Genomic DNA, 23,196 nt, shown 5'->3' with positions numbered 1-23,196 from the left:
AAACTATCGACCGGAATATATTTGCCTCTGTTGAGACCACTACACAAATTTAGCAGAAATGTCAGAATAGTTGTAGAGAAAACGCAAATTCGCCTCTCTCTCTCTCTCTCTCTGTCTCTCTCTCTCACCGTTGTTTAGACCCTGAGGCAAATCCATTCACGTCTATGAGGCGGAAACTATGGCTAACATTTTTTGGAATTTCGCAACAAAGTCGGGAGTGCATTTCATTGGCGCAAGGAAATTCGATGAACGTGTTTGGTCATGCATCTTTACACGAAAATATAAATGCAAATAAACAAAATGAAATAAAAGAGGGCAGTGAGTTACGGGAGGAGGCGGGTTAAAAATGAAAAAAAAAAAAAAAGGCACCAGAGAACACAGAAAAGCCGGTTTATGCCAGTGTATAATCGCGACGGCCACCGGACTGCATCTGAGCCATATAAGTAAGCGTAACGCGCCTCAACTACCGAAGTCAGGGTGCGAGAAATCTGCAATTCTTCTTGTGCACAGCTGCCGCGAGAACGCGACAGCCTTTCCGCGAAGCTGCGCCGCGGCTGCGAATGGCTGTGGTTGTGTCAGCGGCTCTACGGTATATACATTGGGCCCATGTGGTGTGCGAGCTTGTTGTTTGCGCTCAGCCCGGCAACGCTTCGGCGGGAGCCGTTGCGTTTGCGCACCTGCAGCCGATACTGCAAGTGCAACGAATAGTGCAGATTATACACAGTGCTCTACAAGCCGCGCTGCTGAATTATTTGAGCCGCAGTTGGGCTGCCTCGGCTGCGCGGCCTTACTTCTGTTCTGCAGTGCTGGCATATGTCGACGGCGAGCGAGAACGGTCGCGTAATGAGATTCCTATCGGCATTTAGGGAGCGAAGTTGTAGCCTCGCTCTAACCGCACTCCTTTCGCGCCAAGCTGTTGCCTCGAGGCGTAAAACAGAACGCGCCTATTACTAGTGGGGGTTCAGTGCTATTACTATATTCACCTCCTGCGTCCGGTTTTGCCCGTGGCACGTGTCAGCGACGTGCGCCATGTGTCGCACGCGCACACACTCAAAAGCCGACGCATCTGTCCGCTATTCGTGACGACTTGAAAACGAGGCGAGGCGGGAGTCTTGGGGACGGAAAAGCTTTGTCAATTCGGCCCCAGATATGCACGTATACAACAACTTAGCTCGAGCATTACTACACATGACGCGCTTTTACAAACGCACGCACTTATATGCATGCTTGCACATGCGTACAATTCATCCCTATCCAGGAACCTATGTATGGTACGTCATGGCCAGAATTACTGTGACTACCTTTGTCACTCTCTGTATATTTTTTCCTCGGTTTTCACGCACTGACAAACCCAACTGCGTGTGTTCGTCAGCTTCTGTCATCACCCGTGTGCGTTCCTAGAAGTGCGTCGGGTCTATATATACCGAAGCACTGGTCAAGTCATTATTCTACCAATGTCTTCTCAGAAAAGTTTGTGTGTAATATAATATATTCGACGTTGAACTGTTTCGGCGCGATCACGCTACACGGATAGTGTGTTAGCTAAAGAGCTTCAATAATTTCTTTGACATTTAAATATATTCGGCACGTAATTTCTGGCTATTTCACGGTGTCTCATCTTTATTGCGATATGGGTCTTTGTTGTTTCCTAAAATATATATATTTTCCTTTGCATATGCTGTAAGTTTGTGTCATGTCTGCGCCGTCACGAGGGTGCGTGCACTGTTTGCCTTGCGCAAAGGGTGAGCGCCTGTAGTCGATCTGTTCTACAGTGGCTTCTTCTCTCACCTCTCATGTCCTACAAAGAACATGAAACAAACGTGGGCTCATGTTCAACACAATTATGCGCCTGCTAGCCCGCGGCACATGCTGCCGGTAGAATGAACGCCTGGTAGCGGGCTGTATACTAACCGCGATGGGAGATGTGATGTTCTCGTTCAGTCTGAAGCGGATTCCTACGGACAGGGGGCCAGGGATCTGCACGGGGTTCGGGTCCAGGTCGAAGCCCGTCACGAACAGCGGATCCGTCTCTTCGCCGCAGTTGTTGAAGGCCAGCCGCGCATAGCCGCGCCGCACCGTCGGTCCGGAACCCTGTGTGAGAGAGGCAACAGATTGTAACGCTGTGAACGTTGCGCCAAAGCACACAGCGAAGAAAATCGAAAGAGCGCCCTTTGCGCGTCTTATATGTCCACGAACCATGTATTGCTGAATTTACCGCGTACGGGGTAACCTATAGCGTCGAAAGTATGCTGTCACACTGCACTATTCGTATTCACAAACCTTTTCTTACGTATAAGTGCCGTCCGGTATTTTTTATCGCAGGGTCGGTCTTCTCGTTATCGCCCCTATCGCTATCATGAGTGGCAAGGGCCAGAACGCGCATCAATCTAGAAGCGCTCTTGCGAACGAGAAGCTGCGTGAATTCAGACTTTATGCAAACAAGAAATTGTAGCGTAAGAAGTTTTTTGTTAGCCCGGGTACCAGGGCCTAACTCACAAAGAACGTCTTACAATAGAACAGTCTTTAAGAGCAAATGTCAGCCACTCGCGATATTGGACATATTATTAGTAGAGGCAACGTGTCAATGGCAAACTTACTAACGAAAAGCTTTCTGAATTCTGTCCCTCATCTGTTTTTGGACAGCTCAGGTCTATTCTACCTTGATATGAACAAGGGATGGGTACAGGAGCCCCGAAACTTCGTGTCCGTCAGTCTATTTGTCTCTTCTTGGTGACTCATTGTTTCAGTTACCCACGCACACTCGTCCCCAGGCAGATTCCCTCGAACACGTGATTATTCTTCAAGGCTCATTAATAATACGAGAGCGATCGGGTTGAAACCAAAACATCCTGCTTTAGAACCCACACTGACGTAAGCCTTGTGCGTCACATGGTTTCGCACAACCTGTCTCCTCGTCGGCCCAGTATCTGAGAGCGTCCCTTTATTTACCTTCGTCAGTGGAGATTCGGGCTCGCCGGCCGAGCGTGACGAGGGTTGCGAGTGCGCGCATAAAGGCCGAAACGGTCGCGGTGGGTCTCGAGCGACGCGACTTGATGGGTTCTTGATGGTCGTGCAAAGGTTGCCCGCTCGGCGCCGGCCATTGTCAGCCCGGCCGCGTCTCGTGTGGGACGGAAGGAGACGGCGAGAGATGTTTGCCCAGATAAGGGTCAATCGGTCTGCGCACGCAGCGTGTGCGTCGCGGAAGCTATGCCGCCATGTTTCCATGCCACTCAAAGAGCCAGCTTGGTGGCCGGACTGCCTATAGACCAGAAATTTCAGACTCGCGTCTGGCATCTGATTGCATGCACCGAGTGTTTCACCTAAATTGTGCCAAGGAAGCGAAACTTGGGCGAGTCGGCGGTGATTCATATTTCCAAAAGTAACAACGCTAAGCACCCAAGGGCGCAGGCAAAGAAGAATACGACACTGGCGCTGTTGTGTCGCGCTCTTCTTTGCTTATGTCCTTGTCTGTTTAGCGCTGTTACTTTTCGAAACATGCATTGTGCCAAGGTTGAAAAAAAGGTGGTTAGCCACAGCTGAATGAAAACCACGGCATACGGTTTGCCGTCACGTGGCGTTCCTTATAGTGTATTCTTAATATTCCGCTTAATTAGTTAATTAACTAAACTAGGTATGCAAAATTTTTAATATTCGCTGTCGGGCCAAGTGCGTTTTGTTGCGTTGTAGAGGGGGTTCAGAAACGACCGATCCAATTTTTTGTGGCAACGTACCCGCCGCGTGACGATTTCTTTCGGCCTCTACAGAAAGCCCGCGAAATATGAAATAAAACCACGCGACTGCGCTCGTGCGCTATCGTATTGCAGCGCTCTCAACCGTGCGTCGGGCCTATCGCTTATCAGAGACGACGGCGCTTCCATCCCATGTGCCACCACCGAAGATGATCGGCCGATGCCTAGAGCCGCGGCCGATCACTTCGCCACGGTCCGCGCGCACGGTTCTCTCGCACAAACCGCGATTGAGAGCGCTGCAATGCGATAGCGCATGAGCGTAGTCACGTGGTTTTAGTTCATATTTCGCGCTCTTTCCTTAAACGCTGAAAAAAGTCACCACGCAGTATGTACGTTGCCACAAACAATTGGATCGGTCGTTTCCGAACCACCTCTACAATGCAACGAAACGCACTTGACCCTAAAGTGGAAATTACAAATTTTGCATTATTCATTTTAGTTAATTATCAATTAAGCTGATCATAAAAAATACTCTAAGGAGCGCCACATGATGGCAAACCATATGCCGTTAGTTTAATTCAGCTGCGGCTAACCACCTTTCTTTAAATCCTCGGCACAAGTTACGTGAAACAGCCGGTATATATACATATACCGCAGTGCATGGCCCTCAACAAGAAACACTGTGGCGTCGTGCCTCATGTGGTGGGTGAAGTTAGGTTTAGGAGAGGTTGAGGTGTCGAAAATGTTTTTCTGTGCTGCAGAAAGCCCTCATGTGCTGCAGCTGCCAATGTGCAATATATTGCACATTGGCAGCACGAAGGAGTGTGCAAAACTGATTTGGTTGGTGGATGTTTAGATAGAAGGGCTTTACATACAATAAAATTGAACTGCCTACGTAGTACATTTGATCAGCAACGCTCAAACGCAGAAATTTTTGGTAGCGTTTGCAAAATACCGTTAACACTCATTCTCCTCCTCCTCCTCCTCTGCGTCATCGGGCCTAGTGCTGCGAGAGCTGAGATCCAACAAACGAAAAGTCCGCACAATGCGCAGCATACAGAAATCAGAATAACGTGCAGGGTCTTAAATGGACGATATAACGGCCTACTAGAACAATAACTCAAGCGGTAGCGTCGTTTGTTGCAAAATGTTCTCGCGATTATACAAGAGCGAGCGAAACCATAAGAGGAACGACGTCAGCATCGTCATATTTTCCCTCTACTGCCGTCTATCGACAGGTATAGCGACATTAAGAGATTGCACGAAGTCTCGCGCAATAACTTCGCAGAGAACACTGGTATATGTTGTCCTGGAAAAGACATGGTGTTCTTTATTTTTTTTTCTTTGTGTGTGTGTGTGTGTGTGTGTGTGTGTTTAGGCGGCTTGTCCCCCTAAACTGGCGGACACTAAATACAGTTATTTCTCTCTCTCTCTCTTCATTTTGCAACACACGAGGAAGCCTGGCAACCATTTAATACCAATCAAGCAGTACGACGCGCAAGATGAATTTGCATAGGAAGGGAAAGCTCGGCGTGCAAGCTAGCATTTCTGTGAAAATAGCGCAGCCTCAGTTACAACGCATCCACCGGGGAGTAACTTAGTGATAATCATATATTAACGCAATGCGGCGCTGCAGTTGATCGCCGGTGCAAGGCAATCGCGCAGAATACGAACTCAAACAGCGCCATCTGTGGTGTACTACTTCCCATGGCCTTAGCACAGCTGCAGACGTGCTTTTTCCGCCGTTCGGTCTATCTTTACGGGGGCTGCGTGCGTTAAAAATTAAATTATGGGGTTTTACGTGCCAAAACCACTTTCTGATTATAAGGCACGCCGTAGTGGAGGACTCCGGAAATTTCGACCACCTGGGGTTTTTTAACGTGCACCTAAATCTAAGTACACGGGTGTTTTCGCAATTTGCCCCCTTCGAAATGCGGCCGCCGTGGCCGGGATTCGATCCCACGACCTCGTGCTCAGCAGCCCAACACCATAGCCAATGAGCAACCACGGCGGGTCTGCGTGCGTTGGCCTCGGACCAACGATTCGTTCCACGTTATGCCACGTCTTCAAAGGGCAAAGTGCGACGACCGCGTCACGTTCTTCTTTTGTCTGCTTTCCGACGCACACCCATACTTGAGCGAGCTCGTAAACACAGCGAACTTGGTGCATAAACCGAGTGGAAAGCTCACCTCGAACACAGTCTCAGTATGCAGCTCGCGGTGTAGAAGCAGATCCATGCTATGGAACTTGGCCAACGTGATGTCACACTTACGTGCAAGACAACAATATTGTTAGAGGTTCTAAGAGCCGCCGAAAAAAAGCACGGTGCAGTGTCGCAACATCTCCATTAAAACCTGAACACCACGGCGAAGCTGTGCAGTGTGACAAGCGCAGTCAGTCGAACCACAGCGACGCCGAGCGGCATATTTCATATGTACATCCTCTCGCAGGTCAGTTCTATTTGCGAATTACAACCCAAGTATTGCCATCAGCAAACAGCAGGGACAAAAAAAAGTAAGGAAGAAAAAGGAAAAGGCTTAGAAATAGCAGGAGCGCTAAATAAAAAAAAAAGGGGGGGGGGGGCGAAAGCCATACCATTGTTTTCGTAATGTTCTCGTCCTGTGTGTTTCAACATCAAAAAGTTCTCAGGAAACGTTTCCACAAAATCCACTTTGAATGTTGCACCTAGCAAAATAGTTCGTGTAGGACGCGTTAAAGTTTACTGAGATATACGCTTTAGCTCGAGAGCTTCTACTTAAATACACCGGAACGGAAAAATTGTGTTTTTTTTTTCGGCAGCCACAAGATCATCTTTGATTATGTTTGTTGCATTTAAAAGGAAAAGTTATAATTTAGTGAATGTTGAAAATGAATGTTCAATTTATGCTATATATCTGGAAAAAAATTCGTGATGGTTTTCAAGTCTCGGAAAACGCAAGTGTGAGGTTTAGAACTCTATAACACAGCAATAACAAAACGGCGTCACAATTCTGTAAACTGCACCTATTAATACGTCTAAAGCCGACGAGAGAGAGAGAGAGAGAGAGAGAGAGAGACATTTGACATATTATATACCGCTCTGAAATATGACATCAATTTGCGAGTATGACTTTTGCGAACAACTTCACGTAATTTATAAATTCATATATCAAATTTGTCCTCTAGAGATATTCTAACACTTGCGGTTTACAGAACTGCAATATCTGTTTACGGTGCGAGGTTATGTGCTTCTACTTCATTAACTATATACAATATTTCACAATTTTTTTGCAAAAATTAAGTCTTAATCACAATCATAATTGATCGCAATTGTCCTACTTCATTAACTATATACAATATTTCACAATTTTTTTGCAAAAATTAAGTCTTAATCACAATCATAATTGATCGCAATTGTCAAACACTATAGCCAAAGGGTTTACCCAACTGCGGAATGTTTTAAAGGAAGTGCAAATTCCAGTGTGCACGGTGCGAGACGTTGAGAGGCAAAGGCATGCAACTTAAAGGGCATTGCTTGCAGTAAACCGGGACATTTTGATGCTAGCTAAGGCAATGAATTTCACAGTCATTGACATCAACGGAGAAGCGCACCGAGCAGGCCGCAAGGGCGCTTTTGTGTATGACGGGATACATTTTACTGATAGTATAGCAACACCGGGTGGACGTCGATTTACGGGACGGGCAGCAGCTTTTTAAGCGGGCCCCCGGCAATCAGGAATGAAGATTAAGTATTAAATGTAGCGACACACCAGCAAGGGCTATAGAACACAAGGAGTTAAGGAAATACGCACAGAGAATAAGTATAGAGACGGTAATATTTGTTACATAAACCTGTAGGGTGGTCGAAGCAGGAAAAGTGGCTGCAAATTCAAACGTAGCTGAATCACGAAGCTATTAGTGTATAGGGCTTGACCGAAACGGATGTACGAGATTTGGAGCAGCCGCCTGTTATTGACAATTCTGTATAGGAGGGGTGAAACAGAATGAATGAGGAAAGGCGGAGGCGTAGGCATGCTCATTAGGGGAGATATCAAGCGGCAAAGGGTAAAAGAGGCATGTAAGGAGCATATATGGATTAGCGGCGCATGGTAAGGCAAGAAGATGTGGCTTAGAGTAGCTTATTTGTGGACAGGTAGTGATAGCAGAGATAAAATAAACAATTGGTTGATTGCATTAGAAATGATATTAATGAGTTCAAGAAATCGGGCCAGGTGGTATTAGTAGGAGATATGAATGGACACATGGAGGACTTAGGCGGATATACTGACTACAACGGTTCTCTAGTGCTGGATCTGTGCGATGAACAGAACCTTATAGTAGTTAACAGGGAGAATAAGTGTCATGGATAGGTAACGTGGCAATGCGGAAGCAGGCAGTCATGCATAAACTGCGCCTTAGTCTCAGAAACGGTACACGAACGACTAGACCAAATGATGGTATATGTACATGGAAAATATAGCCTGTGTAGCGATCATAAACGTTAACCTTAAAATTTGGGAGATGTACTAACGCAAAACACGAACCAATAGCATCAAAATTTATAACGATGAATGAAAAGCAAATAACAGAGATCGCAAAAAACTCGGAAAATGGAGGAGTTTCGTACAACAGTCTGGGAATATAAAGAACTGGTAGATGTTATGCAGCAGAACATAAGATAGACACGGCAAAAAAAAGAAAAGAATGGGATAGGAAAGAGGAAACCACATGACTGGTGAAACAAGGAAGTAAAGCAAGCTATAGAAGATCGTAAGCAGGCGTCTAGGGATTATCGAGAAGCAAAAAAATTGGTATTACACAAAGAAGAGATGCTCCTTAGATGTAACAAGTAGAACACAAGAACGACACTGCCCGTGTCGTTCTTGTGTTCTCTTCCGCTGTACTGAGAAAAGAAAAGGGTTGCGAGTGAGCTCGTCCAAAAGAAAATTAAACACGCAAGTGAACATTGGGTGCATAACATTCGCAAAAGAGCTAAAGATGCCCCAGAGAGATTCTAAAACCATGTAGGAGCACTCGGAGGTCCAAATAAAAATTCGCAAACGATATTAAGGGATGAAAACGGTAAGATCTTCGAAAGAAACGATGCGCTGCGGTACATCACAGACGTTATCAGGGATAACATCTGCACGAAAGAAAGCGAAGTTCTTACTCAAACAGATCCAGCAACAGCAGAGATGCATGAGAGTTCAAAGGGGAGGCTCGAGCTGGTTGCTTAAGGACGAAAACATATTGGAGCAAATGTTCACAACAAGATCAGGTATACGTGCACGGTGCATCAAAAATCCGGAGTCCCCTGAGCGCATTCTAATGGAATGCGAAAGTGAGACTCGTAGGTAACGTAATGTGCCTTCCAGAAGCGCTTGGTTCCAAAGTGGACGGAAGCATCAGCTGGCCAGCAGTCGAGATAATCAGGAGACGTTTAGAGTATTGGTGGAAAAGTAGCAGGAAAGTGATTGATACAACCGGATCGGTTCAGACATGTAGCGGTACAAGGTTCAAGAGAGTTTTACGGTACAAGATAAGTTTTAAGTAAGAAAAGGAAAGATTAAGGAAATGTATACAAAATAGGGCTACAATAAAACCGGTGGTTTTATTGTAGACGAAGACGCAAGAAAGAAGACGAAACCGAAGACGCATTCTGCGATGATCACTTCGGCGATATTATCGCCTTCGCGTGACGTAGTAGTCAGCCAGTCGATCAGCTCATCGGATATTGCTCAACCCGCCAATGAGTGCGCGCCTGATGGCTGAGGTGATACTATCGCCGAAACTGATCGTCGCAGAATACGTCCCCTGATTTAATCAAGTAGGTTTGGCGACTATGTGTCATCGCCCTGTTTCAAAGGGGATACCAATGAATGATAATAATAATAATAATAATAATAATAATAATAATAATAATAATAATAATAATAATAATAATAATAATAATAATAATAATAATAATAATACTTCTTAGAGCTTCTAGAATTTGTATTTTTCTCTCAAATGCAACAACTATCGTTCTAATTGGTCCAGCGGTTGTCATATAAAAGCATTTATGCGTTTTACATGCATTCGAATAGAGAAAACAGAGTTAGTACCGTGCTAAAGCTTTCTCTTCGTACGTCTCATTTGCAGGCTTGTGTGAGCTTAGTGTAAATCGCCTCATTTTTCATCCAGCAGTGAGCTTGCTTACCAGAGCACTTCGTAAGCGTGAGAATTACTACCGCGCAATAAACTGTATGTTAAAGAAAATTTAGCGGAAAGCACCGGAAACCGGCGCACCTAGACTTCTAAGTTGGTGCGCATCCATCTCTGAAGTTCGTTCAGCGGCGTGCGTGGCCAGGCAGTGCTCGCACATCTGCTTCGGCACTCGGCCCTCGAAATGCGATGCACGCTCGCATATTCCATGTCTCCCCTTTTACCCCCATCGATCTCGCATTTTTTTCTCACTAACTCAGTGCGGCGTTGTTCGAGCTAACCAAGGCCCCTATGCCCACAAAGCAGTTCGCTGCAGTTATTCTAACGAAAGGAGAGACAGGTTTCAGTTCACAAAGAGCGTGGAATACAAATAGAACCTTTCATGATTGGCCGGAGCCATTAGAATCTTTCTGTCATAGCCAACAAAATAGTAACCACTGTACCGGTAATTTGCAGCCACGTTTTTATGTGGAAGGATTTGAGAATTAAACAAAGAATTTGAAAAAAAAAACTGGTCTATCATATAGGAAGGGCAAGTGGCAGGCCATCGCCTTGGCTTTGGAGTTCTTTATCCGTTCACCGATCGCTCGTTGGCCATCCCATCTTTCCTAACCCTTGCGAGTGGCAGACGCATTTGCTGTCGTACATCGTTAGCTACACTAATTGATCGAAGCCCTATAGGCAGAGTAATTTGCCAGCTCAAGGAAACATTAAATTTTCAACTACTGTGAGGGGCAAACGGGGTGGCCATTACGCCTTTGGTATAGCGCGCTGTCGCAGCTAGCCAACGCGCGGATGTTGGCCAATAACGATAGCTGAACACATACAGCGCTCGAGGCACCGACTAGGTATTTCATGGTGAACGTCTTACAGGGTGAAAAAACGATGGACTACACAAGATGGCGAGACATTTTAGTCTTTCGTCTTTTCCGGACACTAGTATAATTCGTGTTGTAGAGTCAAGTATTGTCCAGACACTATTCCAGTCCTTCGTCTTTTGTGCCATTGTGATAGACGGTTATGTGAAGGCGCTGCTTACAGATTACTTGTTTCCTTCTTTCTTTCTGCCGCCTCCAGATCGTTATTCTGCAGCGCAGTTGGAATATCGTGGGCCGATTTAATAGGCCGAGATGACAGCACCTTCGCTTCCCGACTTCTTCCAGAAAACCATCTCACTGCCATCTTTTTTTTTTTATTCGCACCAACCTTTTCTTCTTCGTTAGACTTGTTCGGTGCAAGCCGCGGCGACACGTATGATATACGGCGACCCGGAAGTCCGAGCTACCGCGGGGAAGAGCCCCGTCTGCTGCTCCATTCATTTAGCACATTTTGCGCTGTGACGTGAGTTCCAGCGAGCAATTCCAAGCTCATACGTCTAGTTTCTTGACTTACTTTCTCGATTTGTCAGGCTATGCGTGCCAAAGGCTTCGGGGCATAACGCCATGGTCATAAATCTCCGTTTCAAAAAGTCGGACGCGCACTGCTTTGGTATAAAGCGGCTGAATTCACAACCACAGCGAAAAGTCTGCGTGAAAACCCGCCGCATGCTTTCTCACCGAGCTTCCTACTCAGAATTTCTGAGCGAGAAAGGCTTCACTCCATATTTTTCTGTTGGTCAAAAAAAGCACTGAACGTATTTTTATATTATTTCCTAGGACGTAAAAGCAGACAGGTAAACCCAGCGTTAACTCTTACTGTAGTTTAGCGACTAAGACGTTCTGCCGCTTATTGCGGTACGTATACTTCCCTGTCCGAACGTTATATTGTGACTTTAGGCTTGATAAGAAATTTAACTAGGAGTCATAATGGTTTTGTGGCTACAACTTGCGGGCACAGCAATCTATGTTTCATAACACGGTCAGTTTTGAAACCTTTAACAGAAGTCGTTGTAAGTGTACACTCTGGAGAGCGACGAGAGAATAACCATGCTCGTTTATGTTGTAGACAGGTGCACAATTACTGGCACGCATCTCTTGCGCCAGTTTTTGACTATAACGTTGGTGCAAGTCTGCAGTTATTGATTACGGCATTGCAGGAACAGCTGCGCGCGCTCATGGCGTCGATAGTAGTGTATTATCTGCCGGTATGAACGCCTGCGCGCCACGAAGTCTTGTGGAGAGGGATCGCTTTTGCCTAACCACTGCATGAAATCAGAAACAGCCTACCCCCAGCCAAAAAGAAATAAAAAGAGAGAAAGCAGTTTGACCCACATTTCACCACGATAGCTGTCACAGGGCATCGCCTCGTGTGTTCTTGTTCAATGCCGTTTCTAGCGCAGTTTTTCATCTCTTTAAAAACGTTGGGTTTCCGGCAGTGCTAGATAATCATAACGCGGATAGGCGCATGACTTAATCTTAAAGAAACGTAAATCAGTTAAAACAAAATTGAAATTAGAAAGACAAATTAGTTCCGACAATCACAATCATGGAGCCTGAGTCGTACCGGCCGAAGGGCCAATGTCATTTAACCATGTGGCTGATTTAACCCGTGCTGAACCTTTGTATATCACACAGTGAAATCCGCGGCAATTGTTCCTCATTTGTAAGACTACCTATAATATAGAGTGTGAACTTGGGCAAGTTGGTAATTCACAAAAAAACTTGCAAAAGCGCGTTACGAACAATACACTGGTTGTACCTATTTCTTTGCCTACAAGTGCCGTTTGTAATGCGTTTTCGAAAGTTCACTTACTAAAGATTGTCGTTGAAATGCAATTTTCGCAAATATTGTAATAGCCAAATGCATATTTAAGATGTATTGTGCCAGAATTAATTCTTTCTAAACAATAAAAAAATAGAAGTAGGAGACCGCGACGTTGGAATACGGCACGGAAGTTTTAACAAAAGCTCTTTCCGATGCAAGGAGGATCATAACCGTAAACAAAAAAGAGAGAAAAAAGGGAAAGGAAATGGTGAAAATCAGGACAAAATAATTCATGTGGACACTAGCACGAGATCCTGCTGGCTTGATTATATCACTACGGAAATATACCTGCCCATACATTACTACGTTACACAGACGGAACTACATGAAGAAATCGTAGCACTGCGTCTTTCTATTAACAGTTATCAACCATCAACACTGTCCGCAATTTCTGCAGAGTTCTTTCTCTCTGTATGTTTTTTTGACACTTTGCATCGTGCTGCTCGGATTGAGATAAAAATGACATCGGCTACTCCATTTCTGCAGGTTATACAACAGGAAATAAACTAATATACAATCATAATACTAAAATAGACATCTATGGGGGCACCTAAGCAATTCTTATGACGTACAAATGCAAGATCGTTACTTGTCGCTGAGCTATGTCGACGAGTTTATTGTTGCGGAGAAATGTTGCTGAGTTTAGTGCTGCTACGTTATGTTTTCGAGTGTAATGTTGCTGCTTATGAGGTCGCAACAACGCAAGACGATAAACCGGCCATATCGCGATCTCTCGGCTGAGTATTATTTGCGGACTTCTCATTAAAGTAGTGTATTTTGCACATTGCGCTTAGCGTTGTTTTTCGATGACACTTCTTTTCAGCACGATGGCAGTGCTTCTCTGTGCGGCACCATGGAATTGACAGTAAATTTCTTTATCGGGCTCGTAGGCGAAATCACCTCATACTCTGGGCCTTCGGAGACTCTCTCTGTCACTGCACCTTCAATGGGACTCGAGCTTGGCACCACAACAGATTCTCTGCCCATAGCAAAGCACCACCTGTACGTTACGCGCCACGAAGGCGCTGCTGACGTGCTTGCCGGCCGCGAGCCTTAAAGAAACTTTGCAAACATCTATATAGTGTAGCTATGTGTGTGTGAGACTGCGCGTGCTGTAAAGTGCTTATCGTTGTATATATAATAATCAACACCCAGCTCCTAGAGTAGCCTGTCAGGCGAACAGCCAGGCTAACGTCTCCAGCGTACCATTATAGCATGTTTATACCTCTCTCGTACTCTGGGGTGATGTCGCAGTCGTTGTCCGACGGTTTCTAACGCGCGTTGCACCCGGCTACGGCGGTCCCAGCTGCGGCGTCTGCTGCAAATCCCGACTACGGCGGTCGCATTTAGATCGGGGCGAAATGCAAAAGTACCCGTGTACTTGGACCTAGGTGCACGTTAAAAAAGCCCAGGTGGTCAAAATTAATCCGGAGTCTTTCACTATGGCGTGCATCATAATCAGATCGTGGTTTTGACACGTAAGAACACATTATTTATGAAACGCATTGCGTCTTATTCGTCGTCATCGTCATGGGCTCCGGCGACAGCGTCCCGCTGCCGGCGACCTTCGTGCAGTGTGCGTGTCATGTTTTCGAACGCCAAATTGATTCCGGTGCCTGCATCTATTTTTGCATCTATTGGAGAGGCAAGTCTTAAGTTGAGATTGGCACGCATCGCGCCCATGAACGTTTGCGTTGAACGTGCGTTCTGATTGAAGCCTACTGCGACGAGCAGCGCCATTTAGCGAAGCGCCTGCCAGGTGGAGCCCAACAAAGTGCACAGCAAAGATAAAGGTGAAAAGGTGCAAGCAAAGATAAAAGGTAAAGGTGACGTTGGTTGTCAGGAACAAGTGCTAAACAAGGCCGCATCTAGAATATTTTGTAACCACATAAACTTATTAAGCAGGAAGCCTGGAACAATACAACTTATCCTAGACGAAGATGGAAACAAACTGGAAGGGGACGCGGCAATAAATTACGTCCGAAAAGTAACAGCCGAATATTTCCAAAACAATGACGAGTTTGTACTTCAGGAAAAAGAAGAGCACAATAGAGAACCAGATGGAAAAGGAGCTGGTGCTGACAAATTTCAACGGGAAGAAAAGCGAAGAGAAAATTTCGAAGCGCACAGCCACAGGGCTAGACGAGGTTCCCGTTAGGTGGATTAAGGAATTAGGTCCAAAAAGTAAGGAAGCTCTGTTGAAAACAGTAGAAAGAAATTTGAAAGACAGACGAACACCAGACAGTTTGCCACAGAGTAGAATGAATTTAATTGATAAAGGTAAGAGGGAGAAAGATATAGTCACTCATATATACCGTTGACCATTGCATCGGTAATATACAGGTTAGCAATGCAGGTAAATAAATTAAAGGTGCAAGCATGGGTAGAGAACAATGGTATATTGGGAAAACTTTACAATGGTTTCAGAATATAGGTAGACGTCTGGATGATAACTTATTTGTCCTTACTCATGCAATGTACTGAAATACCCAGAGAAGCAAGAATACTGCTATATGTTGCTTTTTTAGAGATTACAGGAGCGTATGACAACGCAGACCGCAACATTTTGCGGGATATTCTGGAAGTGGTAGGCTCAGGCGACGATCGTGTACAGCTTTTGAGAGAGATTTACCTAGAAAATTCCGTTTGCGTTGAATGGAAACGGATGAGGAGCAAGGAGAAAGTTGACGTCAACAAGGGACTGAGGCAGGGGTGCCCTTAATCATTACTACTGTTTATGATGTACATGGTGAGGATGGAAAGGCGCTAGAGGAAAGTAATATCGGGTTTAATCTCCCATACAAACAGGCGGGTAAAGTAGTAGAGCAGCAGCTTCTAGGTTTATTTTATGCGGACGACATTGTGTTGCTAGCTAACAAGCAAAGTGACATGCAACGTCTGGCTAATATTTGTGAACAGGAAGGCGATTAGTTAGGTCTGAAATTTAGCGTTAAAAAATCAGGTGTTATTGTATTCAGTGAAAACAGCGGACAGTAACAATGCAGGGCCGGGAAATACCTCGCGTAAAAGAATATAAATACCCTGGTATATGGATAAACTAACTTAATAAATATTTGGAAACACAGGAAAAAACAAAAACAGCAAAGGGGAAGAGAAATGCGGCCATAATAAAACACAGATCGCCATGGGGATACAACAGGTACGAGGTGATCCGGAGTATGTGGGAATGTGTAATGGTTCCGGGACTTACATTTGGAAATGCGGTTGTTTGCTTGAAATCAGGGGTACAATCAGAACTCGATGGCAACCAAAGGTTAATTCACGGGAAGACTACAAATGAAGCTGTGCAGGGTGATATGGGCTGGACGAGCTTTCAAGTGAGAGAAGTTCACAGTAAAATTGATTATGAAGGGCGACTGAGGAATACGTAAGGAAGTAAATGGGCTGGGAGAGTTATTTGTACAGGTATTTGTACAAGAAAAACATTGATTCACAGCGGAGGAAAAAAACTAGGAAGCTTACCAGTAAGTATGCGACCTGTATGGTAAGCAACATGGCAACAAAGAACGCCAAGCAGAAACTCAGAGAGGCTGAGATAATCTCATGGGTGGCGGTAATGGAAAAGAAACCTGCTGTGAGTAACTACTTAACAGGAAAAAGCGAAATCAGGAAAGAAGCAATTTATAACTCAAAGGGATGCTCATTACTTTTCGAAGCGAGATCAGGATGCATTGGAACACGCACTTATAAAGCGAGATATAAGAAGGAAGAAGAAGCATGTTCTTGATGCGATAAAGCTAGGGAAACGATGGAGCATGTTTCATTAGAATGTGAAGATATCTGCCCAGCGGTCGATTTAGGCAACTCTGGCCTCCTTGAAGCCCTTGGGTTCAGCGAGAGCAGGGGGAAAGTAAACATGCCCGCAGTATAGATTTGTAAGAGGCGAGTGGAAGATTGGTGGAAGAAAAGTAGGGAAACGACAAACAACGGAAGTGTGCAAAAACAAAGTTCACAATAGGGGTTCAGAAAGTTTGGTTATGGCAATTCATTGTGTTTTTTTTTTTACATTTCCTTTTTTCTTTTTTAACATAGGTAGGACATTAGGCATTATAATAACAAGAGCTTGGTAGCGCAACCTACCTCCCCGTTCCAAAGGGGAAGCTCATAATATCCATCCATCCATTCAACCTCAAAGATATTCATTACTGTTGCCTGTTGCAACCGTGGCGTAGTGCTACGGTGACGCAGTGGTTAGCGCGCTCGGCGTGCCCCCCCCCCCCCCCCCCCCCCCCATTTTTTTTTCTTTAGTGACCTGAACATCACGTAATTTGTGGGCCGTTTTTCTGCCACGGCTTTCTGATGGTGGTGGGGTCACACAGTGAGCGAAGTAATGCGCATTTATAAATGTTGTTGGCTGTTGAATACGTTACATTGTGGGAACAACGGACCGTACCGCTGTCTCTTTTCTGTCTTTGGTGGTCGTGTTTTAGCTTGCGTTTACGCCTTACCTTCCATGTGAGGAAATAGACTCTTAAAGGTGACCTCAGTCAGCTTCCATCACCGCTTCCGTTTCCGTGTGCGCATAGACTGACAAGTCCGGAGACTCGGCCTCTGTAAACCGCGGTCTTCTTCCGAATACGTTTCCTTTTCTTCCTTGCATTCATTGTACACTACGCGATGTCGACACTGAGGAAGGCATTCACGATGTCTCACTTCTGCCTTTTTCCTATCTCACTTTTTTTTTATCTCTATCCGTCATTGGCAATGTTGACACCGGCGCGGCCTCCAGTCGCTTGTGTTCGGTCAACTGGGACGAAGCAGACTTCCGGCATGCAAGAATGCGGCTCGCGCTTTTTGCCCTCGAGGCGATCGGAAGTGCATCCGGTACAGGAAGCGCTGATTGGCTACATTATAGCTGCTCTGAGCTTTGCCCCTAGACACCTTGCTCCTACCTACCCTTCCGCCCCTCCGCTTTTTGTGCACACATACAAATGCGCTTGCGCTTGTGTGTACATGTGTGAATGTGTGCGTTCGCAGTTTTGACGGATTCCCTGAACGATATGACGTGAACAATACAAGTGAAAATTTTTAGCCACGGACGGCAAGGATAGGCATTTTCTGCAATTTGTTTTGCCTCCCTCCGCGGCGGATCAACGAGAAGTGATGCATTCAAGGCACCCGTGCAGTACCAATATCTCTTCGCATCACATTATCCCATGGATAATAATAACAAAAGAAAAGAGAGAAAAGCTTTATGCCAAATATTCTGTTTGATTTTATGATGAGCGAGAGCAGCTATTATATAACACCATGGTGACTCTGATTGTGGAAACTGCGACAATGCAGCAGCAGCGCTCCAAGATGATCGAGCAGGAAAACAAGAACCGTAGATAAGTGAACAAGCGTTACGCATGCGCTTAGAAACATAACAAGCGCTTGTTAGACGTTGCTTGCTAGCGTACTTTCTCTTTCTTGTGGTGTCTTTAGCGAACGCTTTCAATAGAGTTCAATATGAACAAGCTTCGCTGTGTTCCAGCTGGGCCCTGGCTCCGACGAGGCCGTAACACCCTTTGGCGAACTGTGACATGTTTGCAGAGCCCAACTGCCGTCTGGCTGATGACCATTCTGGCCGAGAATGTGGCCTTGTACAGCATGATCATCATCCCAAGGATGTGCAGGGCGAGGAAAATTTTTCTTTGCAACCTGCACTGCTCTGGGAGCGATGTGGGTGTATTACGATATCCACGTGAGACGTCCCTTGGAGTGAGCTCGTTCGGTCATCCTAGGTTTGTTACCAAGGGTTCCGCACTATTCTACAAACTGTGTAAGATATGACACCTAAATTTACTTTATAACGCGCTTTACCTTTTTTGTCTGTCTCTTTACCTCTTCGTAGACAGAACATACCCACACCACATGAAAAAAAAAGAAAAGGAAAGACAGAGCCCGTATTCACAGAAAAGCTCTTATGCTGGAACTGTTTGCAAGAGCAGCTTCAAGCCACTTGCGATGTTGGGCATATAAATGTACGATTGCGGTTGGTCAATGGCACAGGACATTTACGAACGAAAAGCTGAGTGAATTCAGCTCAAAGTTCTATACATTCAGCAAAGGCTAAGTCATCTGTCACTGTAATAGATTACTCGGTATATTTCTATCTTTTTCTCCCTATATTTGGACTTTCTGTACTTTATGGTCAGACATGCTGACCTGCAGCGTTGGTTAATAAAGCAGCTTCGGCGCTCTGCTTCTTAACACGAGGTCGCAGTTTCAATTCCTGTTTCCTTTGCAATGGAGGCGTAGTGGCAAAATGCTGGCTCGCCGAGCTATGCATGTTAACATTTCCCAGGTGGTTAAGCAGGAGCCCTTTAAAACGGTGTCCCTCATAGCCCACACTGCAGCTTCGGGACGGATGATGCACTTCGAGAATGCTATAGCCCAGATTGTCTGTACCTTATTCATGGCTCTCGCCCTTTCTCTGCCTACCCCCTTATCCCATCTCACAGTGCAGGGTTAGCCAATCAGAACTATCTTAGTCAAGCTCCCTGACTCTCTATACATCTTTCTCTCTCATATAAACGCCATAATTAAAAAAGAGAGATATATGTACTCTCCCACGAGTAATGAGACCGCTTACATAGAGACACACATTTTCCCGAATGTGCTACACGCGCTTTCAATTATTTCAAGCGAGCCGAGCCGTCTGGCGGCTGCCAGTTGCCACTCAGCTTCAAACGCCTTCCAAACTATATGTTAAGCATGCTAATAATCGGCAACGCAACCCCGCCGACTTGGTCAGCAGCCATCGATAAAAGCATCACCGATGACCTGTTGCGCGTACGGACGGCAACGCGTTTCTGTCGCTTGAGTATCGTGTGTCTTTCTACAGCCTTGAGGAAAGAAAAAAAAAGGCTGACCTTCTCGCCACGACTGGCACAAGCTGGCAGCTGGCAACAGTTCATTACATAGCCGGCATCCTTAGCATTCGTCCCCCTTTTTTTTTTTTTTGCCGCTGCACACTTTTTTTGTACGTGTGTGTGCTTCTCCTCTTTTGTCTGTCGTCAGACTTGTTGTTAATCTGAAACTGTGGACACCCACGGGGACAAAAGAAAGAATAGAAGAGCAAGATATACAGAAAAGCAAACGTGCTCGCTTCGCATTAGGAAACAAAAGAGCACAATGCGTGCACGGTTCGGCCGTGTGGGGTGGTGCACACAAAGGGGGGCAGATGCAAAAAAGCGCGCCAAGAACGGAGCCATTCTTGGTGGAGTCGCATTTCTCCAGCCTTTTATTCTTCGGGCTTCTTTGCATTTTCTTTTTTTTCCTCGCCCTTGTGTGCATTGCACCCTGGCGATCCGCTCTGCCCTTTTGTTCTTTCGTGCTGGCACAGTCCTGCCGACTCAAGGCCGTTTCCTCGTTGAATACGCTTAGAGACCAACCAGGACGGCTGCTGGTGACTCGCGTTTGTGCACTATGCTCGCTAGAAGCGCTGTTACTTACTTGCAGGGACGAAGTTCACTTGTCTAAATCTTTCGATTCCTTCCTTCTTTTAAAACTGCGCTCAACCAACACTGCCTCACTCACTTTGCAGCATTTAAAGCTAAATAGCCACAGAGCTCGCCTGCGGCATTAGCACTGTCAAGCGAACATATACAAGAGCGTGACGTCGCATATTACGTCAAAGCTCAGTGGAGCCCCGCTTTACGGTGGGCTTGAACGTGGAGTTTCAGCAATAGAACAATGACATATTGCGACATGTGGGATAATAAGAACATGCTAGGAAATGTGTGCACGTGCCTGGTAGACTTGCAGAAAGTGCAATAAAGCCATTTCTGACTCCGAAATCTTCAGACAAGCAAACATAATAAATTAACAAGGCATTGTGATGGAAGTCAATACGATCGTAGTCAGGCTGTCACTTTTATTTTTCGCTATTCCTCTTAGGGTTCTATATATAAGTGTATATATATAAGTGTCTATATATACGTGTAACTATATAAGCTCGTGCTTCTATGTTGCGGCTAACTATTGCGCAACAATCCGAGCCAGTTCGTTATCTTTTGCAGCTTTATTGTTTACGCCAAACACTCGCAACCCAACCATGCTTGTTGAGTATTCGAAAGCATTATCTCTATTTACATGCATTGAAAATGAAAGTAAGTCTACGCAGCGTCTGTGAGCGTTTCGGTGCATACGATGTTCTAACGCACTGACACAGCGACGCCATGCCAGCACATGCAAATGGCCCTTAATGTGACGTCACTCATAAAGAAATGAGGGAACGCAAAGGCGCATTTGCGGAAAACAACTCAGATGAGGTACCTTTGTTCTTCATGGACGACGCGCGCATCTAGAAGTATAGCATGTCGCGCATAAATTAACGGAATTGCCCTTGGAGGAATGCTTTTGTTCCCAGCAAAACCAATTCAAATGACAGTTGCTATTCATCTCGCTTTCAAAAAAAAAAATGATATAAAAACCAGACATGGAATAAAACTGAACATGGAAATTATAATAATGGAGTTTTCATCTTTGTGTGGCACGCCTTGCGAGTGAAACTCCTTCATTCTTTATTAATATTATTATTTTTATTTTTTAGCGTGAGGATCTTTAATATTCTTGTTCCGTTTACCGAAGCGCAGTCATTTTGCACAATTATTTATGTCAGCTATGTGCCAAGACCCTTCTTTATTACTTGCAATAGCAATTAAATTACACTTAATCTTTGCACTGGTTCGTCAATCGTCTTGTCTGAGGTCCCTTGTGTATCACATGTGCTTACTTTATTGAGAACATTTGTACACATTTGTCTGTATTGTCGCGGTGTGCCGTACAAACAATTTGTGCTGGTTGTTTTAGGAGGAGCAAAAAAAAAGCGTTGTTTGCCGCAAGCGGGCTTAGCCTCGAAAAGCTATCAGCAACTGCTCCACCCGAGCGCTACTTGTCAGCTGCGGTCTGAAACTTGCCACAATACATCTGGTAACACAGGAAAAGACTAATGCGAGGACGGATTTTTTTTCTCTTTTAATGCGAGGATAAATGTCTCAGGGCATACAAGGGTATGGGGAGGACGGATTTGAACTGTGGGCCCGGCCATCGCATATATATATATATATATATATATATATATATATATATATATATATATATATATAAGCACTGTGGGGGTGTAGAGAGAGAGAGAGAGAGAGAAATAGGAGAGTAAATGCAGAGTGGTTCTTCGACAAAGAAAGCTATGATCATATACAAAGATTGGTGGTTCATAGCCTGTTACAAACGTACTATTTCTTACTCCGCTTACTCCGCGCTTTTGAAGCTCGTCGCAACGCAAAGCGAGAGTAACAAATCGTTCTTTTACGCGAGCGGCTGTGCGACTCTTGACTTCAACTACATGGTTCGCGTTTTCGTCCCAGTTGGTCTTAAAACATCGTGCACGCTTTAGCTGGCGACCTTGAGGCGCGGAAAGGGCTCGAAATAAAGCGTTGCTTGGTGCAGATCACGGTATACGCATTTGCGCGTGCGCTCTCTTATCCAGGTGTCAAAACAACCGAGGTTCCGTGCTCTCAGCACATCGGCTTCCACGTTTTGTACAGGCCTGCGGTGTTTTGTCTCGTGCACCGGAAATCGCGAGGGAATTCGGCGCTGCACACCGCGGGCGCATCAACCGCGGGAGCCGGAAGCACGATATTGTTCATTATAATTCTTACATTCTTATAATGCGTCGCTTTTGTGCACCGCCGGAGATATCCGCTGTGTATACTTTGTACGTCCGTCGACACTCCCTTTTGTCACGAGGTTTGTTTATGCTGCGAGCGGGTGCGACGCCGTCACGACACTTGCGAGTATATAGGCTTCCATGTTGTGTGTCTACGCTACATACCTCGGAGTCCAATGCTTTGCAGCGTGTAAGCTCGCTGCTCCGTTGGAAGACACCGTGCGCGCAGTGCTCTGCTGGCACATTTTAGCCTCGCAGTGACCAGTCTACCAGTCAAACCGAAATGAATGTCAACGCTGTCGCACTTGCCGTCTAACACCTCAAGCTGACATTGTCTACCACCATCTGCTGCATGCCGGAACTCTTATACAACTATTGCCGAATTTTTTTATGTTATAATGCCAACTCAAAGCGGACACTGAGCCTCTAGTGATTCCATGGATGCAGAATTTTTTTCCACGTGTTAAGAGAGTCAGTGACAAGGTCTTATATCAAAAGATACGGGTTGCTTTTTGTTTGTTTGCCTTCAGTCTGTCCATCTAGCAAGGCTCGCGTGGTTCTATCGGTAGCATCAAGTTTATAATGAGCTTAAACTCGGAGTCACCACGTCGCGCAGCGATAGAAAGCGCGCGTTCTCATCAGGCGACCGCAGCGCTTGGCCGATCGATCGCGACTGAGCAGCGGGCGCCGGCCAGTAATTAGACCCAGCTGCCAACGCGGTGACGGCTTAATTGGTCGCGTGCGCGCGTTTCAACCTTGATCGAGCTTTTGTGGCCAACAGCTTATCCTGTATATAGTAGCTCGTCGAAAAGGTTGACGGTCGCTCTCCAAATATTGTGGCATTTTCATTGTAGTCGGGCAATTTAATTTCTTATATAAGATCTGCCAAGAGGCATTAAACGAAGGGCGTCGACATTTGAAGCGTTCCTCCAGCCCTCGCAGCGT

The 23,196-nt window shown here is 45.5% G+C and overlaps 1 protein-coding gene across 1 annotated transcript in view; it reads right to left on the bottom strand.

Moving 5' to 3' along the window:
* The window catches only part of LOC126535865 (ganglioside GM2 activator-like), a 61,115-nt gene that overhangs the window by 18,281 nt on the left and 19,638 nt on the right, over nucleotides 1–23,196 (bottom strand). Inside the window, exon 2 of the mRNA XM_050182712.3 lies at nucleotides 1,912–2,091. Within this exon, the coding sequence (XP_050038669.1) occupies nucleotides 1,912–2,091 (180 nt within the window). The remainder of the gene's footprint in view (nucleotides 1–1,911; nucleotides 2,092–23,196) is intronic.

This window comes from Dermacentor andersoni, chromosome 4 (genome assembly GCF_023375885.2).
Source record: "Dermacentor andersoni chromosome 4, qqDerAnde1_hic_scaffold, whole genome shotgun sequence".
Lineage (NCBI taxonomy): Eukaryota > Metazoa > Arthropoda > Arachnida > Ixodida > Ixodidae > Dermacentor > Dermacentor andersoni.
Note: the sequence above shows the minus strand (reverse complement) of the source record. Positions and strands in the feature narration are given on the sequence as shown.